This window comes from Barbus barbus (genome assembly GCF_936440315.1).
Source record: "Barbus barbus genome assembly, chromosome: 26".
Lineage (NCBI taxonomy): Eukaryota > Metazoa > Chordata > Actinopteri > Cypriniformes > Cyprinidae > Barbus > Barbus barbus.
The window spans coordinates 12,878,348-12,902,025 of NC_136754.1; the positions used below are offsets into that span (position 1 = coordinate 12,878,348).

The following is a 23,678-nucleotide window of genomic DNA, read 5'->3' on the forward strand; positions in this document are numbered from 1 at the left end:
AGAGCATGCGTGCTCAATCAGCTGTTAATGTCCAGGGTCTCTGTGTTCAGATGTCATGACGACAAGTGTGTCAAAGTTGCACGATAGGGCGCGTCATTCACCGCTATGAAATCAATGTATTCGTTCTCATTGTAATCACATTGCAAATGAGGTAAATTTGATCTAATTTAGTTTCCTATTAGTCAGACTCCATATATGTGACAGCTAGAGCATAATTTTCCGTTTTCTGTGTTGCAGATTTCTCACCAACTGCAGTAAAAGTGACAAACACACTCTTACCTTCATTTTAATAGTAGACAGAATACAAGAACCTCACCACAGACCACTTTAAACCACATTTTCACTGTTTAATAAGAGGACTGAAGACTTCTGAAACTGTAATAAATGTTTCTATCATGACTTTGCATTGTCCAGGATATCTCAAATACAGAACAAGCTCAGCCAGACTTCACTATAATCTAAATGAAACAAACACCTGCTTAAAACATTATTAGAAGCTGTGTGCATCTTTGTCCCATGGAGAAAGTTGAAAAACAGCTCATTAGGGAGGGATCATTATTCAGACTTTATATTACTTTAATAATTTCCATCACGAACATCCTGAGATACAAAATGAATGCCCAAAATAAATTAAGATAAAACAAAAAATACTTCAATAGACGTAATTATGAAAACACAGTCCAATTCTTTCTTTTCCTACAATATACAGAGTTCACAACATCACCCATACAAAATGTTTTATATTTTATACACCTACAACATATGGTATGTATATTTAAAAAAATAGGTCCTCTAGATGACCCATAAACTTCAAACATTTGTCACTCTGAAACTGTTGTTTTCTAAGATGTCCATCAAATTCATTCTCAATTCCAATAAAAATCTGTAATATATATTTATATCCTCTGTTGGCATTTCTTGTAATGATAAAAGCCACAAAAAAAAAAAACCTTGAAACTGTGCAGTAACACAGCCTCTGTACCTCAAAAATCTTATCAAGTCTGTCCTTTCTGTTAAATATTAGAAGTAAAAACATTCTAAGCGGATGATGTAACTGCATTTAGTGTAGTCTTTCCTTGAAGATTCAAAACGTGTAGGACGGCAGCACATTAAAGATCAGCATACAGAAAAAATAGCAGTTAATGCACAACATTGCTTTGGTACAGATCAATATCTTCACTGTCCTGCATCAGAAAATAAAATCTCCTGACGGCAGCTGGAAGACGCATGTACGCATTTGTATGTCAGCGTGTGTACTGTAACATAGATATGCTGCAGCAGACGACTGTAGTCTTGACGACTGATATCTAAATCTCCCTCTGTGTTTATTTGAACTGTGTGCACACTGAAAAGGTGAGCTGGGATCTCACTTCGGCAGGAGGGAAAGGCAGCAGCAGGGGACAGTAAGCAATAAAAACACTGCCTGAGAAAGCAAGAAGGCCCTGATTCCCACAACGCATCCTGCTCAGCCTTCAATCCACTGCTCAGTCTTCCTCCAGCTCTTCCTCATCTTCTTCTCTCAACTCCACGATGTCGTCCATGCGGCCCCCGGCCCTGACCTCGTTCATCGGGGCAGAGTCCTCCTCGTCGATGGTCATGTCTTCATCGGAGTCTTTCTTTTTCTTCTGTGTGGGCAGAAAGAAAAATGCTAATCATCTTTCCCCAACGCACTGGACTTCATTTATGAAACACAGACCAAACAAATTTGTTTAAATCATTTATAAAAGTCATTATTACATAATTTGTTATACTGAAGTGTGATAGTTCAAGTAAGATTGGTTTACAAAGGTTTTTCAATGAAATATGTGTGGTGGAGTCTGTAAAATTTAATTTTAGTGTCACACTATATGGAGTTGTGAAATCATATAATTTAATGGGATTTCAGTTCAATTTCATGACTGCTGTTTAAAAGTTTACAAATATATATATTTTTTGATGTTTAAAAAAAAAATCTCTTATGCTCACCAGGTCTGCATTTATTTGATCAAAAATACAGTAAGATTGTAAAATATTATTTCAATTTAAAATAACTGGTTTCTGTTTTAATGCAATGTATTAATGTGATGGCAAAATATTTAGTGTTCACATGCTGATTTGGTGCTCAAGAAACATTAACATTTTATTTTCAATGTTGGAAAACTGGAAAATGTGAAAAGGAAATTCAGGATTCTTTCATGAATAGAATCTTCAAAAGAACAGCATTTCTTGAAATATAAATCTTTTGTAACATAATCAATGTCCTTACTGTCATGTATTATTGTTACGACCTGAGTTTTTTGTATTTGCTGTGTTGTATGTGTGTTCTTTTTTCCTCCCCCTCTCTTGTTCTGTCTGATCTCTGATATGATGTCCACTGATTGGGGTGTACGATCGCCATTGGTAGTTTAGTCGAGGCGTGGTCTTTATAATGACGCCGCCGGCACTCAACGGGGGGAGCTCATTGTTGGTTCGGTCACGTTTGGGTTGAGAGCTCCTGCATCCCTCCTCCGGCCGATGATCAAACTTGTTCCTTTCAAGTGTAGTGTAAGATCTGTAGATCACGGTAATTCATTCTTAACGTTGTATTCTAAGAACGTGGAGCAAAGGGGTGTCCTGCCGTTTTGTTTTGACTATTTGGTTTGGGTTCTGTTTTGTGTTAGGCAGTTAGGGAAGTAAAAATTTATTTTTACTTTTGATGTTCGACTAGGTTATTTATATATCTTCTTTCTTTTCTAGATTTGTTTTGTTTGTTATTTTGGCCTTTGGGACACCTTGAAGAGATGCTCCTGATTCCACTTGTTTGTATTAAATAAATATAATCATTTTCCAACATTGTGTATTTGTTTCATTATCGACCGCAGCGTATCGTGCTTTGGGGATTCCATAACCACAACCCAGTTTTATTATGCCCTGTTTAGAGACGATCTTTACTACCCCTAGGCGCGGGGCGTAACAATTGGGGGCTCGTCCAATTCTTTTTCGAATTAGAGGATTCATTAGATGCAAGTTAAGAAGTTTGCGGCTCTGTTTGCGGCTCTCCGCCGTATGTGCGGATGAGTTCTCCTTGACTCATAAAAATGTCGTTGTAGCACGTCGTGAATCGCATCCTCTATTTGTGGAGAAGGGTGCTAAAATTTCGAAATCGTCTAAAGAAGTAATACCTATTGAAACGCGTGAATGCTTTTATTGTCACGAATTTGGCCACTTGATCGCGACGTGTCCCTCTTTGAAAAAGAAAAGTAAGGCCAAGTCACCCAAGAGTGTTGGTTTCGTTCAGAAAGTTGGTGGTCATTTTGGTTTAAATATTGATGCGGCATATGATCCTTTCGTGTGTCAGGGAATGATTTCTCTTAGTGGTTTGGATCGGGATTTGGTTCCTGTAACCATGTTGCGTGATACAGGGGCTAATCAATCGTTCGTGCTAGCTAGCACACTGCCATTTTCTGAGAAAAGTTATTGCCGTTCTGATGTTCTTATCCAAGGTATTGAATTGGGTGTGTTGAAGGTACTGTTGCATAACGTGTACATTCGATCCGGTTTAGTAACAGGCTTTGTAAAGTTGGCAGTACGTCACAGGTTGCCTGTGAGTGGTGTTGCCTTAATTGTTGGTAACGATTTAGCAGGGGAAAGGGTACTTCCATTTCCCGATGTTATTAAAAATTCTGTGTATGATTCTGTTATTTCCGGTGAGTTAGCATCAGAATATCCCTCGGTTTTTACTGTGTGTGTTGTTACGCTCGCTCAAGCGAGTAAGTTTGGTGATTCGATTGATATTTTGGATACCTTCATGGCCACCGAAGATAGAGCGAAAGCTGAGAGTTCTGTTGTAATATCTGAGTTGCCCGGTCCTGAGGCGCTGTCTATGAGTAGTGGTGCTGAAATGGAGATAGCTGAGTTGCCGCTGTCCGCTGACAAGGTTCTGATTTCTGCTGAACAGAAAAAAGATCCTTCTCTATTGTGCTGTAGGAAAAGGGCGGTAACTTTAAAGGACATTGAATGTAAATCCGTGGCATATTTTCTGGAAAATGATGTGTTAAAGAGAAAGTGGGCTCCAGCAAGGTCCGATGGTTAAGGTTGGAATACGGTTTACCAGCTCGTAGTACCTAAGTGTCTACGCAACCAAATTTTGAGCGTAGCTCATGATACGGTCGCTGGCCATTTGTGAATTACTAAAACGTATTAGCGAATCGTACGTTATTTCTTTTGGCCTGGTATTAAATCCGACGTGGTGCAGTATTGCCATTCATGTCACGTATGCCAGGTTGTAGGAAAGCGTAATCAAATCATCCATCCTGCACCTCTTCAACCTATCCCTGTTTTGGGAGAGTCTTTTGCTCGGATAATCTTGGACTGTGCTGGGCCTTTACCACGAACCAGATAGGGTTATGTCTATTTGCTTACGCTCATGTGCACGACTACTCGTTATCCGGAGGCAGTACCATTGCACTCATTAAAAGCGAAGGTTGTTGTGAAAGCTTTGATCATGTTTTTCTCTACGTTTGGTTTCCTGCAAGTGATCCAAACGGATCAGGGAACCAATTTCATGTCTCGACTGTTTAAACAGGTATTGTACCAACTGAAAATCATGCACGTCATATCTAGCCCGTATCATCCTGAGACTCAAGGAGCGCTTGAAAGGTTTCACCAAACTCTAAAATCCATGTTGAGTAAATACTGCGTAGAGGCAGGAAAGGATTGGGATGAAGGGCTGCCTTTACTCATGTTTGTGGTCCGTAAGACCGTTCAGGAGTCGCTGGGGTTTAGCCCGGCGGAATTGGTTTTTGGGCATACGGTGAGAGGCCCACTTAGAATGTTGAGAGAAAACTGAACAATGATCCGAGTGCAGTTTGCTGAATTATGTCGGTGCTTTCCGGGAGAGACTGCACGATGCTTGCAGACTGCTTTGGAGAGTATGCAGATAAAAATGAAAAGGCGTTTTGACAAGACTGCTATGGTTCGTTCATTCTCTGAGGGGGATAAAGTTCTGGTTTTGTTGCCAGTTCAGGGTGATGCACTGCAATCTAAATTCTCTGGTCCGTACGTCATTGACAAGAAGCTGAGTGACACGAATTGTTATTCGGACTCCTGAGCAACAGAGAAAAACCTGTGTGTGTCACGTGAATATGCTGAAGTTGTATGTGAGTCGTGAGGAAGATGGGGAGTAAAAAAGCTCTGTTATTCCTGTAGCTTCAGTTGTGACTGTTTCTGACAGCGAGGTCGATGAAGATGGGTTGAGCTTGCATAGTACCCTAGTCTCAGGTGGCAGACTAAATAATTCTATGATCTTGGAGAATTTAAATTCTTATCTGATACATTTGTCTGACCTTCAGCGTACCGATATAATGAAGCTGATTAATTCTTTTTTGGTGTTGTTCTCAGATGTCCCTACTCGTACTCAAGTTTTGAAACACGATATTGACGTAGGTGATCATCTACCCATTAAGCAAGGTGCTTACAGAGTGAACCCCGTTAAACGTAAAATCATGGAAGGTGAGGTAAAGTATCTTGTTGAGAACGGACTCGCAGTACAGAGTTCTAGCCCTTGGAGCTCGCCGTGTTTGCTGGTTCCCGAAGTCTGACGACACGCAGTGGTTTTGCACAGATTATAGGAAAGTAAATACCGTGACGAAACCTGACTCGTTTCCCCTCCACTTATGGAGGATTGCATTGATAAAGTAGGATCTGCACGCTTCGTCACAAAATTAGATCTGTTAAAGGGGTACTGACAAGTTCCCTTGACGGAGCGTGCGGCCTAAATATCTGCCTTTGTTAAGCCGGATGATCTCTTGAATTATAGGGTGATGGCATTCAGATTGCGCAACGCTCCAGCTACTTTTCAGCGCTTGATGAATGAAGTGCTAAAGGGGGTTCATAGCTGTAAGGGTTATTTAGATGACGTTGTTTATTCGAATACATGGGATGAACATCTGAAAACTTTTGAGCATTGTGTTTGATCGTTTGCTAAGGGCATCTCTCACACTTAATTTGGGTAAGTGTGAGTTTGGCAAAGCAACGGTTATCTACCTGGGAAAACAGGTGGGACAGGGTCAAATTCAACCTGTTGTTTTAAAAGTGCAAGCCATCGCAGAATTTGCAGTGCCCCGTACGAAACCTGAACTCCGGAATGACTGGTTATTACCAGGGATTTTGTAAAAACTTCTCCGATGTTGTGTTGCCTTTGACCAATATGCTTCGTGTTGAATGTCAAACTGCATTTGATTCGGTCAAAACATTTTTGTGTAGCGCTCCAGTCTTGACTGTTCCAAGATATGAGTGTTCTTTTAAATTGGATGTCGATGCGAGTGCTACTGGTGCTAGTGCTGTCCTGTTGCAGGATGATGAGAATGGGATTGAGCATCCTGTTGGATCCTTTTCAAAAATAATTCTAAAACACCAACTAAATTACAGCTATTGAGAAGGAGGCATTAGCCTTATTAATGGCATTACAACATTTTGAGGTGTATATTGGCTCTAGTTCCCTTCAGGTGATCGTATTTACGGATCATAACCCATTAGTCTTCTTGTCTCATATGAAGAACTCGAATCAACGGATCATGCGTTGGTCACTTTTTGTCCAGGATTTTTACCTGGAAATTCGTTACAAGAAAGGCAAAGATAATGTACTTGCGGATGCATTGTCACGGTCGTTCAATTCTGAGTAAATCTACTATATGTAGATTCTTTGTGTCTGAGGGTGTTACGACCTGAGTTTCTTTCGACCTGAGTATTTGCTGTGTTGTATGTGTGTTCTTTTTTCCTCCCCCTCTCTTGTTCTGTCTGATCTCTGATAGGATGTCCACTGATTGGGGTGTACGATCGCCATTGGTGGTTTAGACGAGGCGTGGTCTTTATAATGACGCCGCCGGCACTCAACGGGGGGAGCTCATTGTTGGTTCGGTCACGTTTGGGTTGAGAGCTCCTGGATCCCTCCTCCGGCCGATGATCAAACTTGTTCCTTTCAAGTGTAGTGTAAGATCTGTAGATCACGGTAATTCATTCTTAACGTTGTATTCTAAGAACGTGGAGCAAAGAGGTGTCCTGCCGTTTTGTTTTGGCTATTTGGTTTGGGTTCTGTTTTGTGTTAGGCAGTTAGGGAAGTAAAAATAAATTTTTACTTTTGATATTCGACTAGGTTATTTATATATCTTCTTTCTTTTCTAGATTTGTTTTGTTTGTTATTGTGGCCTTCGGGACACCTCGAAGAGATGCTCCTGATTCTACTTGTTTGTATTAAATAAATATAATCATTTTCCAACATCATGTATTTGTTTGATTATCGACTTTGTATCGTGTATCGTGCTTTGGAGATTCCATAACCACAACCCAGTTTTATTATGCCCTGTTTAGAGACGATCTTTACTACCCCTAGGCGCGGGGCGTAACAATGATCAAATTAAGGTATCTTTGCTGAATAAAAGTATCAATTTCTTAAAAAAAAAAAGAAATTATACTAACCCTAAATGTTTTTTAACAGTAGTGTATAAAAACATGAAACCATTGCTTTAACAGACAGCTACACTATTTAATGAATTGCATAAAATTACAGCAATTAAAATATATGACAATCCTCCATATAATTAAGACAAATTTATCACAAACTGAACTATATGGGGGAAAAAATCTTTGTTTTGAGGACACAGTTCAACAATTTGGTTAATAAAATCTACCTTCATGATATACTTGACCCTTGCCTTACATGTCATTGTGTTTTATTGTGTTTAAAAAAAGTTTAGTTTGGAAGACTGAAATTCTGAACTTTGAAACCGGCATACAAAACCACTGCTAGAAAAAGCACATTTATGTAACTGGACTTTTGACTCAAGACCTTATAGTCAGGGCCATACCCACCATTGTCCCCACAGGTCCCAGAGGTCTGGACCTCAGTATTTTTCCAGTAGCAAATGTTGTAAAATAATTCTTACATTAATTCTACAAGGTGCTACAAGGATAAAAAGCCAGCGGTCTTACAGTGTTCATCAATGTCAAAGTGTTTGTGATGGCCAATTAAATCAAAGTAGGCGGGGTTTATGTTCACAGGCGCCGAGTGTAAAAATTCCAGCACGACACGTCAGACAGTTATGATGTAAGTAGCTAAACTAAATATTTCCTGTTTGACTGCTGTTTTACAATAGAAATGTTAAACGACTGACAGAAATATTCATGGATGTAACCTAATAAAATTGTGTCTAATTTCGTTATTTAGAGTTATGTACGTGATTAGGCTAATGTAGCCTATTTCTTAATTGTCAATGTGACAAGGGAAGAGATGTTAACTAATCTGTTTTCATCATATATGGGGAAGTCGTGGCCTAATGGTTAGAGAGTCGGACTTGTAATCCAAAGGTTGCGGGTTCGAGTCCCCGGCCGGCAGGAATTGTAGGTGGGCGGCCGGCAGGAATTGTAGGTGGGGGGAGTGAATGTCCAGCGCTCTCTCCACCCTCAATACCACGACTGAGGTGCCCCTGAGCAAGGCACCGAACCCCCAACTGCTCCCCGGGCGCCGCAGCATAAAATGGCTGCCCACTGCTCCGGGTGTATGTTCACGACTGACAGAAATATTCATGGATGTAACCTAATAAAATTATGTGTGTTCACTGCTGTGTGTGTGCACGTTGGATGGGTTAAATGCAGAGCACGAATTCCGAGTATGGGTCACCATACTTGGCTGAATGTCACTTCACTTCATGAGTGCACATATTGTGAATGAATTTAATAAACTCAGTTATAATTATCCTGGTAGCCTTCAGTAAAATCACTTGTCTAAAATAATTAAACATGAATATCAGCCGACCCAGTATTTACATTCTTCACTAACACAGACGACAATGAAAAAGACTGTATCAGTCAAAGCTCAGCTTTGGGAAGGGAACTGAGGGAAAGAGGAGGAGACTGTGATAAAGAGAAAAAGAGATGGTGATGAGAATAATACTTGAAATATTTCTTAATTAAGGCCATTCCTGTTTGGGATATGTTATTGTGCATTGTCAAAAATTAACAAACTATATCTTCTCTAATTCCAGTTTGTAGCGTGGATTCAATCATGTTTAAGAGTCTGTTATCTTGAAAAATAATTTATGCTACTACTGCCCACTGACTTGGTTTAAACCTATATTGTTATCCAAGTGAGCCTTAAAACATCTTAAAATGCCCACATGTGGGTCAGGAAAATCTAAATTTTCTCGGGGGAGCATGCCCCCCAACCCTCCTACCAATCTCCGTTTTGAGACCTCTGTATTAATAAAAACCTGCGTATGGCCCTGCTTATAGTTATTAAAATAACTACCCTCACTCTCCTGTATGTGCATGTGCATAAAATGTACAATATACTATTGAAATGAACATGTTTGTAGATTCATGTCTGTGGAGTATTCATGTCCACAGCATGACACTGATGTATTGTTCAAAGATGCTTGATTGAATTGTTAATACTCTTTTGTTGTATTCACGTCAAACAGAAAGCAGTTTTATCACAAGAAAAAACCTACTGGCTTCTGTTTTATCGTACCTGTTTTCGGTAGACGTAGCATGCTGCGATTGCAACCATAGTAGACTCCCCAAGGAAACCAGCCAGCAGGGATCCAACACCAAGTGTGGCTCCATGTACCCTGCACAAATTGAAGCGCAGAAGGCTTTTAAATTCAGTCTAACAGATTTTATTATACAATTTGATGCACTGAAGTACAACGACTAGTGACCTACAGTCATGGCCAAAAATATCGGCACCCTTGGTAAATATGATCAAAGGCGGCTGTAAAAATTAATCTGCATTGTTAATCCTTTTGACCTTTTATTTAAAAAATTCACAAAAATCTAACCTTTCATCGGATATTAAGAATTTAAAATGGGGGAAACATAATTATGAAATAAATGTTTTTCTCTAACACACATTGGCCACAATTAACGACACCCTTTTATTCAATCCTTTTTGAAACCTCCATTTGCCAGTTTAACAGCTCTACATTTTCTCCTATAATGCCTGATGAGTTTAGAGAACACCTGACAAGAGATCAGAGACCATTCCTTCATCCAGAATCACTCCAGATCCTTCAGATTCACAGCTCTATGTTGGTGCTTCTTCTCTTCAGTTCACCTCACTCATTTTCTATAGGGTTCCGGTTAGAGGACTGGAATGGCCATAGCAGAAGCTTGGTTTTGTGCTCAGTGACCCATTTTTGTGTTGTCTTTGAGGTTTGTGTTTGGATTATTGTACGGTTGGAAGATCCAAACATGGCCCATTATAAGATTTCTAACAGAGTCAGTCACTTATTGATTTTTTATCTGTCGGTATTTGATAGAATCCATGATGCCATGTGACTAAACAAGATGTCCAGGACCTCCAGCAGAAATATAGGCCCACAACATCAAAAATACAGCAGTATATTTCATTGTACACATGGGGTACTTTTTATCCCTGTGTTCACTAAACCCATCTTGAGTGTTTGCTGCTAAAAAGCTCATTTTCAAGTTCCAGTCGTGTCTGATAACTGAATACGCTGGAGTTTGTTTATTGGAGGAGCTAGGAGAATTTTTCTTGAAACCCTCCCAAACAACAAGTGGTGATGTAAGTGCTGTTTGACAATTTATTTTTTAAGGTTTTCTGACCCCGAGACTCAACTATTTTCTGCAATTCTCCAGCTGTGGTCCTTGGAGAGTCTTTAGCCACTCAAACTCTCCTTCTCACTGTGCATTAGGACAATATAGACACACGTCCTCTTCCAGGCAGTTTCGTAACATTTTATGTTGATTGGAAATTCTTAATTATTGCCCTGATGGTGGAAATGGGAATTTTCACTGCTCTAGCTCTTTTCTTAAAGCCACTTCACTAATTTGTGAAGCTCAATTATCTTTTGCTGCACATCAGAAATATATTCTTTGGTTTTTCTGTGATGGATGATTAAGGGAATTTGGGCTTTGTTTTCCCTCCTATTTATATTTCTGTGAAACAGGAAGCCATGGCTGGATAATTTCATGTTCATAATCACCCTGGAGTGTTCAAAATTGTGAATATGAATGGGAATAAACTTCAGAGATATTTTACTCATAAGAATTTCTAGGGGTGCCAATAATTGTGTCCAATGTGTATTTGAGAAAAACATTTATTTCATAATGATATTTCCCCCATTTTAAATTATTATTATCCAATGAAAGGTTAGATTTTTGTGAATTTTTAAAATAAAAGATCAAAAGGATTTAGAAAACAATGCAGATAAATTTTCACAGCCTTTTTTATCATATTTACCAAGGGTGCCAATATTTTTGGCCATGACTGTATATTCTTCAACATTTGAGTACAGTCAAGCACAACACACTTACCCCATGTAAGGCAGCACTATGAGACTGGTAATGAGGACAATGATGCGGAGGACAGAGCTGGGCGCCAGGACAAAGGTCTTCTTCAGGGTCATGAGCCAACCAGTCAGGTGAGCACGAATCGTCACTGAGGAAAAAACGGTGCATGCAAAGCTGGTCTCAAGCAATCATGTGAAAACATATTTTACATGCCACTCATTGCTATCAGTACTGTTATATCATAAAAGTGAAGTGCAATTAAATTGGATGGTACTTTGAGCTTCATTGTGGTTCTTTCTCAGTTTCTGTAGGCCTGGAGGCATCGTAACTGAAGCATGACCACTCTTGACCTTTGCCTTTTCAAAAGGCATTTTCAAAGAGCAACCGGTCCTCCTAAGACCATCTGTCCATTTGGTAATGCACTGCACATCAGACCCTGAATCATGCATTTTTGTTTGTCATGAGTAGCACTCAGAGAATGAGCAGCTACAGAACTTTGCAGAAAGGTCCGCAAATTTCCACAGAAATTGAACATGGGACATTCACAAAGTTCAATATACACTACTGTTCAAAGTTTGGGGTCAGTAGGATTTTTCTTAAAGAAATCGACACTTTTATTAAGAACACATTAATTTGATCAAAAGTGACAGTAGACATTTAAAATGCTACAAAAAGTTATTTTTAAAAAGAAAATTTCCAAAGAAAAATAAAATAAAATCACAGTTCCATTAAAATATTAAGCAGCACAGCTTTTTTTAACATTAATAATAAGAAATAACTCTTGAGCAGCAAATCAGAATATTATAATGATTTCTGAAAGATTATGTGACACTGAAGACTGGAGCAATGGATTCTGAAAATTCATCTTTGCCAGCACAGGAATAAAATACATTTTAAAATATTAAAATAGAAAACATTTATTTTAAATGGTAAAATTACTGTATTTTTACTGTACAAATAAATGCAGTCTGGGTGAACAAAAATAAAAACCAACCCCAAACTTTTTAAACAAGTTTATGTCCAGTGTCTTACGCCTTTATTAAATATTTTTGCTATTGTGATCATGCTTTCTGATTCCATTAAGAGTGTTGTAATATTATTGGTTAAAACTGTACTTTCTACTGGATGCTAAAATAAGTGCACATATGTCCCCCCAAAATAATGAAGAATGTTTGTTTATTTGTAAATTGACTTAAGGTGCAATACCTGGAATGGGAAAGAAGGAGAAAATCCGTAATGGGGCGACACACATCTCAGCAAAGGCATGATCTACTCCAATGATGTCCACCAGGATCCTCTCAGAAATGTTTGGCGCCCAGAACACCACAAAACAGAGCTGCACAGAAAAAGACACACAACCTGAATGGAGCTACCCAAACATAACATAAGGAAGTAAAGGAGATCCCAAATTAGGACACGTCTGAGTTAGCCTAACACAGTACACATAGCAAGGGTTTTTTCAAATTATATAATAAATAAAAAGAAAACACATATAAAAGAATAGAGCAAGCTAGTGTTATACATGTAGATTTTAGATTCAGATCACATGTAAGCAAGCATATTATACTTACCCTGTTCACAGAGCTATCAAATCACTATAATTTACACTCATAACTGTTTATATCTACTGTGACTGAGTGGAGAAATGCCTTTGAAATATGGCTAACAGCACTGGAATAGGAAGTGTGTGCAGAGATTCGCATGACCAGACATGTTGGCACAAGAACTCAACACTTGCTGCAACTTCTTAACATCAATAACACAAACCAACCATCAATGATACATAATTTACAATCAAGTCCTAAGGGTTTCCAGCTTTTACAAAGCAAAATGTTAACACAGAATCTCGATGCCTTTGAGTGATTAATTAAAAAGCGAAGAAACCACATTATTCATCCATAGCAGTGCATTCATGCAACATTTCACTGAAGAGGAGAACATCCGGGCAAAACTATATAGTGTTTACGAACGAGATTAAACAGAAACCTTGTTATATGAGTGACACAGACTCATACAATCGTGATTCTTCCTCCATATCGCTGACAGAGAGGTGAAATTATGGCATAAAAATGATAGCTGTAGTGTAATACCATGAAGGCTTTAATCTAGGTCAGGAAGGGAATGTCTGACCCTGTTACCGAGGCAGAGCGCATCAATTAATCATTTAGTCTGACTCTAAAAGCACTCACAATAACAAGACACACTATTCTAAAGCGCTCCTTATGGCTTTACAACTACGTGTTTAGTGGCTAAATAAAAGCCTATGGATTTTTGTTTATTGCATTTCAAATTTCAAATGGAAAATTTAAAAACTGAATTATAAGGTAACAAAATATGTACAGATAAAGTTAGTGTGGGTTTAAATACTATACATGTAGACCAAAGGAAGCTGTTGCTTTATTATGTCAATAACATACGTTGTTAATGGTCACAAATTAAGATTCAAACCAAAAGTACTACAGCTACCACGCTTTCATGTTAAATCGCTTGTTGTATTCCTCAACTGTAAGTTTCTTTGAAAAAAGTCTGTCAAATGAATAAATGTAAATGCAGATAGAAATCTCCTCCTGATTGGCTAAACAAAGTATATGACCATGGCCCACGGTCACAATAAACTCCCACACATCTTTGAACCCGTTGAACTTCAGTAACCACTGTTACCAAAATATGAAACAAGTGTTATTGAAGCCAGATGGAGACAGAGGAGAATGTGGATGAACTTACTGTTATAGAAAGAGCCAAACAAACAAAAGTGAAGCGCCTGATGTGGGACTTTGTCACAACTGTACCACTGTTGGCCAACTTGTTGCTTGGGTTATTCTGGAAAATAAGAACAAACACAAACAGCAGATGTCAAGAAAGCAGTTCATTTCTTCTTCAGGATAAGTTCTGAACATTTAGAATCTACAAATCATCAAAAAAATGTTTTTAAAGAAAGCAATATTCTTATTCAGCAAGGGTGCATTAAATTGATCAAAAGTGACAGTAAAAACATTTATGTTACAAAATAATCTATTTTAAATCAATGTTGTTCATCAAAAATCCTGAATAAATGCAGCACAACTGTTTTCAAAATTGATAATAATAAGAAATCTGCATATTACAATACATTTCTGAGGATCATGTGACACTGAAGACTGGAGTAATGGGGGCTTAAAATTCAACTTTACCATCACAGGAATAAATTACATTTTAAAACATTAAAATAGAAAAAAAGTTATTGTAAATAATAATAATAACATTTCACAATGTTACAGATTTACTATATTTTTATCAAATAAATGCAGCTTTGATGAGTATAAGGCACTTCTTTCTAAAGCATTAAAAATATATTACAGTCCTCAAACTTTTGAACGATAATATAGATCATCTTCATCCATAAAACTATTAACTACAGTTGGCCAGACAACTGCGGCCAGAGACTGTCCCCTCACTTCCTGAGGACTTCCTAATACTGGATCCTGCTGATTCTTTTTCTCAGGCCAAACATCCTTAAATAACAGCACACTACCATGTGCCTTTTTTAATTACAGTCTCTGGGACTCTAGCTGCAGCTCTGTCTCCATGAACCCACTCTATTTACCCCAAAACTAATTGCTTTGTCATGAAGTAAAACAAGATAATAGACACTGCAGTATTAGCACACAGAAAAGGTGGAAGATATAAACTAATTTTGTCATCCCTTCAAGGTATGAGACAAAGTTAGACAGTGTGGTATAAATAAAAAGCAAATAAACCACACTAACTCCTTTTCCTGATCTTTCAGGCGGGATACTGGGAGGAGAAGATGGAAAGCTGTCATTTTAACTTAAGTATATATGCGGAGGATGATTAGTATTAAGGATTCAGAGAACTATATGATTAAGGATTAAAAAAGTGTTAGTTTAAGGTAAAACAACAACATTTACCTTGTCAAATGCAGGGTAAACAGCTCTGAGTTCAGTGAGCCATCCATATGGCATATGACCCACTGGATATGTTGCTGTGAGAACTGCGACAGCCTGGAAAACAATGGTGAGATGATGGTAACATTAAACACCCACAATTTCATCTGTTTATAATGAATGTTTCTATTGTAGCACAGCTGAGTGACGTAAAATATTTCTGACATCTAGGCACCAAACAACTAAACTGACAGTGAAGCTTGTTTTGTCATTCTAGTTTTTGTATAAACCTAGTTTAAAAGTATATTTGAGGGGGGAAAAGTACAACAATTAGCCTTCAGTGGTAAAGTTGGCCCATAAAGCACAGGATGCTGATGAGATGCAATTATGGCGCATTAACAACTATTACGAAATTAGTTTTATTCAGTCTTATTTCAGCCTTGTTTATAGCCTAATATAGTATTTATCATTATTTTGAATTAGCTTTTATTTTATTTTGCTTTTTTTCATTTATACTGTATTTTAGAATATTTGTTTTTATTTTATTTATATATATTTCTAATTAGCTTTAATTATTTTACTTTTTCACAAGTTGTTCATCTTTATCAGATTTTTATTTTATTTTACTTCAGCATTATTTTAATTACTGAAAACAATTTTAATAGTTTTAGCTTACAATATCAACTGTTTTTATTCACTGGATGCATAATTAAATATAGACACTATACATGCATTTTCCATTTCTATAGACACAACTAAAATCATAATTTTCACAATTCTTATTAAAGTGCTGCGCTGTCTATACCTGATGACACTGCTTCACTTAAAATAAAAATAGATGTCAACATAGAAGAAATAAAAGAAAATGTTCCCCCATCCATCTCAGTATATTTTCATAGCAAGAAAAGCTGAATTTCACTGTGAATGTATTGCTAAATTTAAGTATTAGCTGAATATTCATACATATGCTGTATCTAAATGACTGAAAATAATGAAAGTGACTATAATGTGATATCTAAATACTGTAAAGGTATGCGTGTTCTTGCCATGGGACACACTAACCGCTGTGGCAGCTGTGCTTCCTTTCAGATCCCGTGACACAAACAGGTTGACGATGGGTCTGCTAATCCGCTGCGTAGCAAGGATGAGAGCCAACGGCCACCAGAAGCTTAGCATCTTTTTAATAGTGGCATCACCCTATTACACAGAACGAGTGTCAGTATACAGCACAGTTTTATGATTCTCACAGGTTTGATGGGGCAGAGTAAGGAGAAATGAATATTGAAAACCAATAAACTGACAAGTGTAGCTGTGATACTGAACTGAGCAGGTCAATAGTGAGGGATTTGCAGAGTAAAATACCACTTAGTTGAACAGGTGTAAAGAGAGTCAATGGACATACCCCAACCTCAGGCCCACTGGATTCTGGGATGTTGTCATGAACGTTCCTGTAGTAACCCAAACCAACAATAGTGAAGCGTACCAAGGCGCCCATATACAGAGAGATGATTGGGATCAACAAGGGCTCCACACACTCCAGGTGACTGTGGAGCAAAATAGAGACAAACACAATCTAGAGAGAGAGAGGGAGAGAGGCACAACCGTGTAACCTGATTACAATGACAGTGATAAATATAGCCGTTCTTGTGGCACATACAGACTCTATTATTAATTCAAACCCAAATACATCATTAATAAAAACAAATTACACCGTGACTATGATAAGCACAGACACATAACCTATTATCTTCGCCTTCAATTATCCTTCATACACAACCATATTCACATTCTCATAAACATTCCAATACAGAAAAAAGAGTGTAATATCATAAATCAAGCAATGAAATGCTGACTTGATGAATCTAACACATACCTGTGCAACAACATCAGAAATAGACGCACATCCCACCAGGAAACTGTGCTTGTGCTTCAGAAGGATTCCAGCATGAGTCCAGGCCTGAAACCACAGATATGAGCTAACTGTCACAATAACTTACACAATACAATATGATAATCCCCTTAATGGATAGAGAGAGATGGAACAGGGACCCCGTTACATATTATATTAAATTCTGGGTGTATTTTAGTCCTATAGCACCATTTGCTATATTTGATACTATAGTGATGGTAACCTTTCAAAGCCATTAAAGCATTATTCATGAGTTTTATTTTACAGTACACATTACTGTTCAAACGTCTTGGTTTGGATTTTTTAATGCATTAATTTGGTCAAAAAATTCGTAACAACAGTAATATTGTGAAAAATATGTTTAAAATGTAATTTATTCCTGTGACTGAAAAGCTGAATCTTCAGTATTCAGTGCCACATGATCCTTCAGAAATCATTTTATTATGTTGCTAGTTCTAAACAAGCTTAATATTTTTGTGAAACTGTTATTATTTTTTAGGACTCTTAGGAAATTTTGCAGAACTTTATCTTCTTAATTTTAGCTTTGCTAATACTATATTCTTCTTTAATGTAAATTTCCATATGTTCACAAAAAAAATAATAAAATAAATTCAAGCAATAATTGGCAACCCCACTGCAGTGCCACATTTAATCCTCTAGGGGTCATGGACCCCCTGTTAACTGGGTCCGCTCTCTCGAGACTTAACACTTTAAACAAAACACTGCTGCGGCTTAACCTCCATTGACAGGCACAGGATGTTCACGTGGGCTGTTATTCATCCAAAGGAGCTTGATGGGTTTCCAGATCCGAATAGGCTCTGATGCCTAGCCTTACCACGCACGCTTACACACACATACTCTCTGCCATCTGTGCCAGGCAGGCGAGCCAGATCTGACGGTCAGAGCAAGAGCACATTATGACATTACAGCTAAATATCCAGGGTTGAGACGTCATGATAAACTCACCATGGCGTCAAGTAAAGGAAAAGCAGCCAGATAGAGAAACGCCTTCCGGGTCTTACTCCCCACAGACTCATCCACATGGTGCAGTTTGTTAATGATGTAATACCCCAGATTTGTGTAGGCTAAACAAGGAAAAGTGAGAACAAGATTAATATGTATTATAGTCAATAATATAATAAAACATAATATTCAACATGATGGCTTTGCTGCCAAAACTGGCAAAAATAAGGACAGAGAAATATAATATAATATAATATAATATAACATGATGGCTTTGCTGTTAAAACTAGAACAAATAAAATGCAAGGCTATAAAAGTTCTAATATAATACAATAAAAGATGTAATGTAATAAAATGAAATGAAATATATTGCTAGGACAGGTTTCAGCATTCCCACAACCCTACATAGAACAGAGAATGGATGGATAATAATAAATATAATGTAACAATGTAATATAATATAAAATGACATGATGGCTATTAAAACTAGAACAAATAAAATGCAATGATATAAAAGTTCTAAAATAATATAACAAAATATATAATATAATACAGAATTTCTCGTGTCTCCTATTTCTCCTGTGTTTTTTCCCTTTTCTCAGGAATGTGTGCAGTGACGTGATCCACAGATGGATGACACAGCTCTACCAAACTCTCTGGCTGCACAAACGACCATAATATGTCTGAGACCACACTCAAGATGATGGAGAGTGTTCATGTTATGCTAACACACCATAACTTCTTCATTTAAAAGCACATCATTATGTATGGTGGACAGGTGGTGGCTTAGTAGTTAAATATTCATGCCTTCTTCTAAGAAGGTGCTGGTTTGTATCCTATATCCCTCAGGGTTACATTCTTTCTCCATGTACTCATAGCAATAACTGCCATATGGGCACTGCTGAGCGACTGAAAAAGGCTCTGATTTCTTGCTTCATATGTAAATGGCTATTTGTGTAAATGCAAATGTATTTGAGCTACAGAAACTGACATATTCAAGGTAAATATCCTAATTTTTGGATTTGATTGTATAAATACACCATTTCATGATGACTAAACCATTTTTAACCACATCCCACGAACTTAAGTATTTGTAATTTGGTAAATATAGGTGGCAGAACTTATTTCCTGCTGAGTAGGAGTGCAGTATTTTGCACAATTTGTTTAATGACAATATAATTATAGAGGGTGAACAAAAATCCGAAAATAAATGGTGAGTTACCCCTGTGAGTTTGAATAGAGTTTGTTTGAGAGACGCCTCTGCCTTCACAGAGTACACAGAGCAGGCATGTAGTAACCTGGCAAAAAAAGCACTTCAGTCAACACAGCGGATGAGACCGTGCTTGGAATAAAATTTTCCTTTGTGCAATGAGTTTTTTTTTCCAGAGAATGGATACATCTGCCAAGATTAGTGGGGTTTGATTGATTCAGACCACTTGAGCTAAAAGGAGGTCCTTCTCCAGTCATAACATTGCTTACTAAGTCTACCACCATGACATGTTTGTTTGGAAAAGTGCAAAACAAAGCGGTGTTCCCTGTACATTTAGTACAAACTAGTCATGCAAGACCAGAGGCAGTGTGAGGAAATAAAAAACTGGCAGACTGACCAATAAGAGTGTGGAAAACGATAGCCACGGTTCCTGCGGCGACCATACAGAGGACTGCCTTGGTTCTGTCCCGTTTGCTGTTGACAAACACCAGCCCTACATTCTTGAAATCGCTCATAGGGCCAGTGAAGAACTTCATGAGGGAGTAGGCCAGACCATAGCTGGCCAGCATTTCTACCGCATCTTCTTTAACTGTCGCAATACCCCTGTTCAAAGCCTGTAGAGGGAGAGAGAAATTATAAAAATGCATAAGAATCCATTTTATTTAGCATTGTACAAGACAGGTTAGTAGAGTGAACAAAAAATAAATAAAAATAGACAAACCTAGATATAGATGAACCTATTCTAAATCTACATGAATCTAGAAAGTGAATCCACACTAAATCTAGATTTAGGTTAGTCTAATCCATAATCTAATTTCTGATGTTGAGGGATGAATTGAAAGGGTGATAGGACAAACTATCACTCCTCATGCAATTCCTCTACACAAAGAGGGTTTTATTCCCAAGATATACAACACTACCCCTGTATCAACTGACTAAATGCTTTTCATGGCATGTCCCCTAGAAAAATATCCTGATCCAAGCAGAATTTAGCCCGAATTTACTCTTAACAGTGTTTCTGTCTTTTAAAGCCACGTATGTGCGAAAATACAAACTTCACAGTGTCACAATGCACCATGTGTCAGATGTCTAAACATGATTAAGCAACAGCGTCTAGCAAAAAGAGGAAGACTTATTATAAAATTACATTCATTCATGGACCTTTCTTGAGAGAAACACCTGTAAACTGTGATCAGAAACAATAGCCATTCTAATCTTGAATAATGTTGAGCTACAGTAACTACAAATCATCTCAATGATGACTAACTGTATTACGAACAATTTTACAGCTTTATTATCACATGCCAGAATATATTCCCATGAACACGTGAGAAGGTGATATGGCAATGTGTCAGATGTCAAACCTGTTGGAAAATGCTGAGATGCACATAAATTCTACTTGCTCTACAGCTGTGGGTGTTATTGCACTACTGTATAACATTTTCTGCCCTGTCCTTGACTCTAATGTGATGTCACCATTCTGTAATACTTGTTTCAGAGGAATAATGCGTATGTTTAAATCTTAAGATTTCATTCAGATGATACAACAGCAGATAGTCAGTCACAGAATACAGAATTCATAGGAAGCAACAAGACCTGTACAATAATAGATAAAGTCAAAAGTATGTATGAATATAGGGCTCTTCTCCTTATCTGCTGCCTTCTTCTGACTCTGACTCTTTGTCTGCCACTTAATCTTCAACGCCTATGAACAATGTTCAGTGAGATAATGATTGTCTGTTACTGTGGGCAGACAGGCTCTTAGGGTTCCTGCTCACATTTCTTCTGTCTGCCATTAATGATTTTGAAAAATTAATTTGTATCTAACAAAAATCGAATGGCAATGTTTTATTCCAGTTCTCCAAAATCAAATGAATTCTTCACTGTAGGGAGTTGTATCCATCAATTCAATTATAATTTCGAAATATCGAATATAATTTTCGAATATAATTTTATCTAAACAAATAATAATAATTTATCACTTTAAGAACCGAGGGATTGCGTCAGCAAATTTAATTTCCTCAACAACTCTCAACTGCAATCTAATTTTTTTTTTTAATTAAAGATAAACAGATATTGCATTTTATGGGTAATACCAATACAGATATTTTGGTAACACTTTAGAATAGGACCAACTATCATTATTAACTAGTTGCTTATTACCATGTCTATTAATAAGCTGTTTATTAGTACTAAAGCACATATTCTGCATGACCATATTCTACATCCCTAATCTTACCCAATACCTAAATTATTAATAAACAGCAAATTAGTATCTTATTGAGACAAACATCTTAGTTAATGGTTTGTTAATAGCAAGAATTGGACCTTAAAATAAAGTGTAACTGATTTTCTTTTATATCCAAGTTTTTAATAACCAATATTTAAAACCAATTTGAAAGTTTTGTGTTTGCTTTTGACACAAAAATAACTTTTTATTATACCACAAAAATGAAACAATATGAATATTTAGATTATTATTATGTAATTGAGTTACACATTTCGTGCTGGAGAATAAATGACCTTAATTAAAAACTTTTATAATTATTCCAAACAATACATTATTATATAATGGTATTCATTAATTTGTACACCTAATATCGAAGAAGAACCGATAACCGATTTAACTGAAAAAGGTGCATATCGGAAAACATTGCTTGGTCAAACAGATTAATGTTAATTTTCAATAAATCACAATTATTTGAGTTTAACATGACAATAAATATTTGTCTTTGTAGCCAATCCATTTTAGACATGCAATGACTGTTATAAAAACTACTGTAAGTGCACAACATTCGTTAATAGTTGACAAAAACAAGGGCAGTTCCCGCAGAGGTGACAACAAAATCACCCCATCCAAAAGTGCACATTCATCTCAGTCAGATTGCTTTTGCATTGTTCAGTGTGACACATGTTATTGGATGCTCTGTATGGCCAGCTGTTGACGAACACAACATGTTGTTTGTGATGAAGCCTTGTTTAGCAAGGGCCGCCGTTTCACCGATTCCTTAAGAAATAAATCCACAGGGTCGCCCTAACATATAAATTACGTCGACAACATATTACACGTTCGCAAGCCACAAATAAACAGACCTCTTATAGCAAGGAGCACGGATGGATGAGAGATGCCATTGCTGCAGTGTCCAGCTCCAAGCATACACAACCAATCTTCAGCGCTGTATTTAACACACAATTCATTCACACTTGCCTGTTCGCCGAGGTCGATGGCTATGTTGGTTATGGCCAGCGGTACCAGGAATCGGATGAGAGGCCAGTAGTGCGTGAGCGCCGGGAATTTCACCATGATCGCCGGGAGGAGAGCGGCAGCACCGCCAACATCAGCTGCTCGGGTCTGGAAGGATGCGAGGCCGGTCACAGCTCGTCGAGTTCTGAGTGTTTTCTAGCAGAAATTCGCCGAGATCAGGTCCGTCCCTGTCCTCCTACACAACAACGGCATCATAAACAATGATCTGGTGCATGGGAAAATAGGAGGGTCACCAGAAATTTCTGCTGACAGCTTCTCCATTGTTCACCCATCAGTGGAGAGGAAATAAATACATATAACGTTAATCGGCCGCGACGATTAAGTGCGGCACATGTATAAAGCCGCATGCATGGAGTCGCTGGTCCAGTCGCTATTCTGCTGTATATGGTCACTCGGATAACTGTACTTAAATCATTATCCTTCCTTAACAACACGTGGGGGACGGTCGGCGCACAAAAGCCCCTCCTCTTCTAAACGTCACCTGCTGCGTGCAGAAAAACACAGAAACACACTGCTGAACAACACACAGATGTCTAAAACAGAGTACATTCTCAGAGAAGAGCTTGCTAGAGAGGGATGAGCGCGGCTCAGGGGGAAGAAATAGCCGTCTTCGTCCTTATATCGTACCTGTGTGTAGGCCAACACGTTCATTTGATGTGAAATTTTAACGCAATAAATAAAATATCAAAATGAGACTTAAACGTTTGAAAAAATGTAAGTGGCTTTCATGAATCTCGGTGAAAACCGAACATCTTATTTGCCGGCCAGCAGAGCAAGCAAGTCTTGTGAGACGCGCTGCTGTCTGACAGACTGTCAATTAAAGGGACCGTTCACCCCAAAATGACAATCATACAGGTTTTTAGCAAACTGTATTACTTCCTTCTTTTCTGAAGCATGACAGAGGATGTCACTTTGACTAACATCTCCTTTTGTGTGGTATGTGTATTTAATAGATATAATGAATAGCTCTCAACCAGGGGGGGCCGGGGTCCATTGGAGGTCTCAGAAAACCTCCTAACGGGCCACAGGATGACTTTAAATTAAATAATTATTAATAATAACAATTCCTTACATTTATATAGCACTTTTCTGGGTACTCAAGTGGGGAATCTCCTCATCCACAACCAGTGTGCAGCATCCACCTGGATGATACGACGGCAGCCATAGTGCACCAGAACA

The 23,678-nt window shown here is 37.9% G+C and overlaps 1 protein-coding gene across 1 annotated transcript; it reads right to left on the reverse strand.

The window, feature by feature from the left end:
* Positions 1–270: 270 nt before the first annotated feature.
* LOC306845666 (progressive ankylosis protein homolog B-like) lies at positions 271–23,303 on the reverse strand. Its single transcript, XM_079378591.1, has 13 exons — positions 23,127–23,303; positions 22,443–22,983; positions 19,632–19,848; positions 18,028–18,146; positions 17,026–17,109; positions 16,555–16,725; positions 16,215–16,349; positions 15,177–15,269; positions 13,993–14,088; positions 12,475–12,604; positions 11,293–11,416; positions 9,485–9,584; positions 271–1,625 (listed from the first exon to the last, which is right to left on the reverse strand). The coding sequence occupies exons 2-13, from the start codon at positions 22,536–22,538 to the stop codon at positions 1,485–1,487; spliced, it is 1,506 nt and encodes a 501-aa protein (XP_079234717.1). The 5' UTR covers positions 22,539–22,983; positions 23,127–23,303; the 3' UTR covers positions 271–1,484.
* Positions 23,304–23,678: the final 375 nt, after the last annotated feature.

Bases quoted from the DNA above. Each gene is read 5' to 3' on its own strand.
- LOC306845666 (XM_079378591.1), bottom strand. From the start codon at position 22,538: ATGGTGAAATTCCCGGCGCTCACGCACTACTGGCCTCTCATCCGATTC. The intron at 19,849-22,442 runs GCAAGTGTGAAT...CTCCCTCTACAG, and splicing joins CCATCGACCTCGGCGAACAG to GCTTTGAACAGGGGTATTGC. The intron at 18,147-19,631 runs GTCAGTCTGCCA...TTCCTTGTTTAG, and splicing joins CGTTTTCCACACTCTTATTG to CCTACACAAATCTGGGGTAT.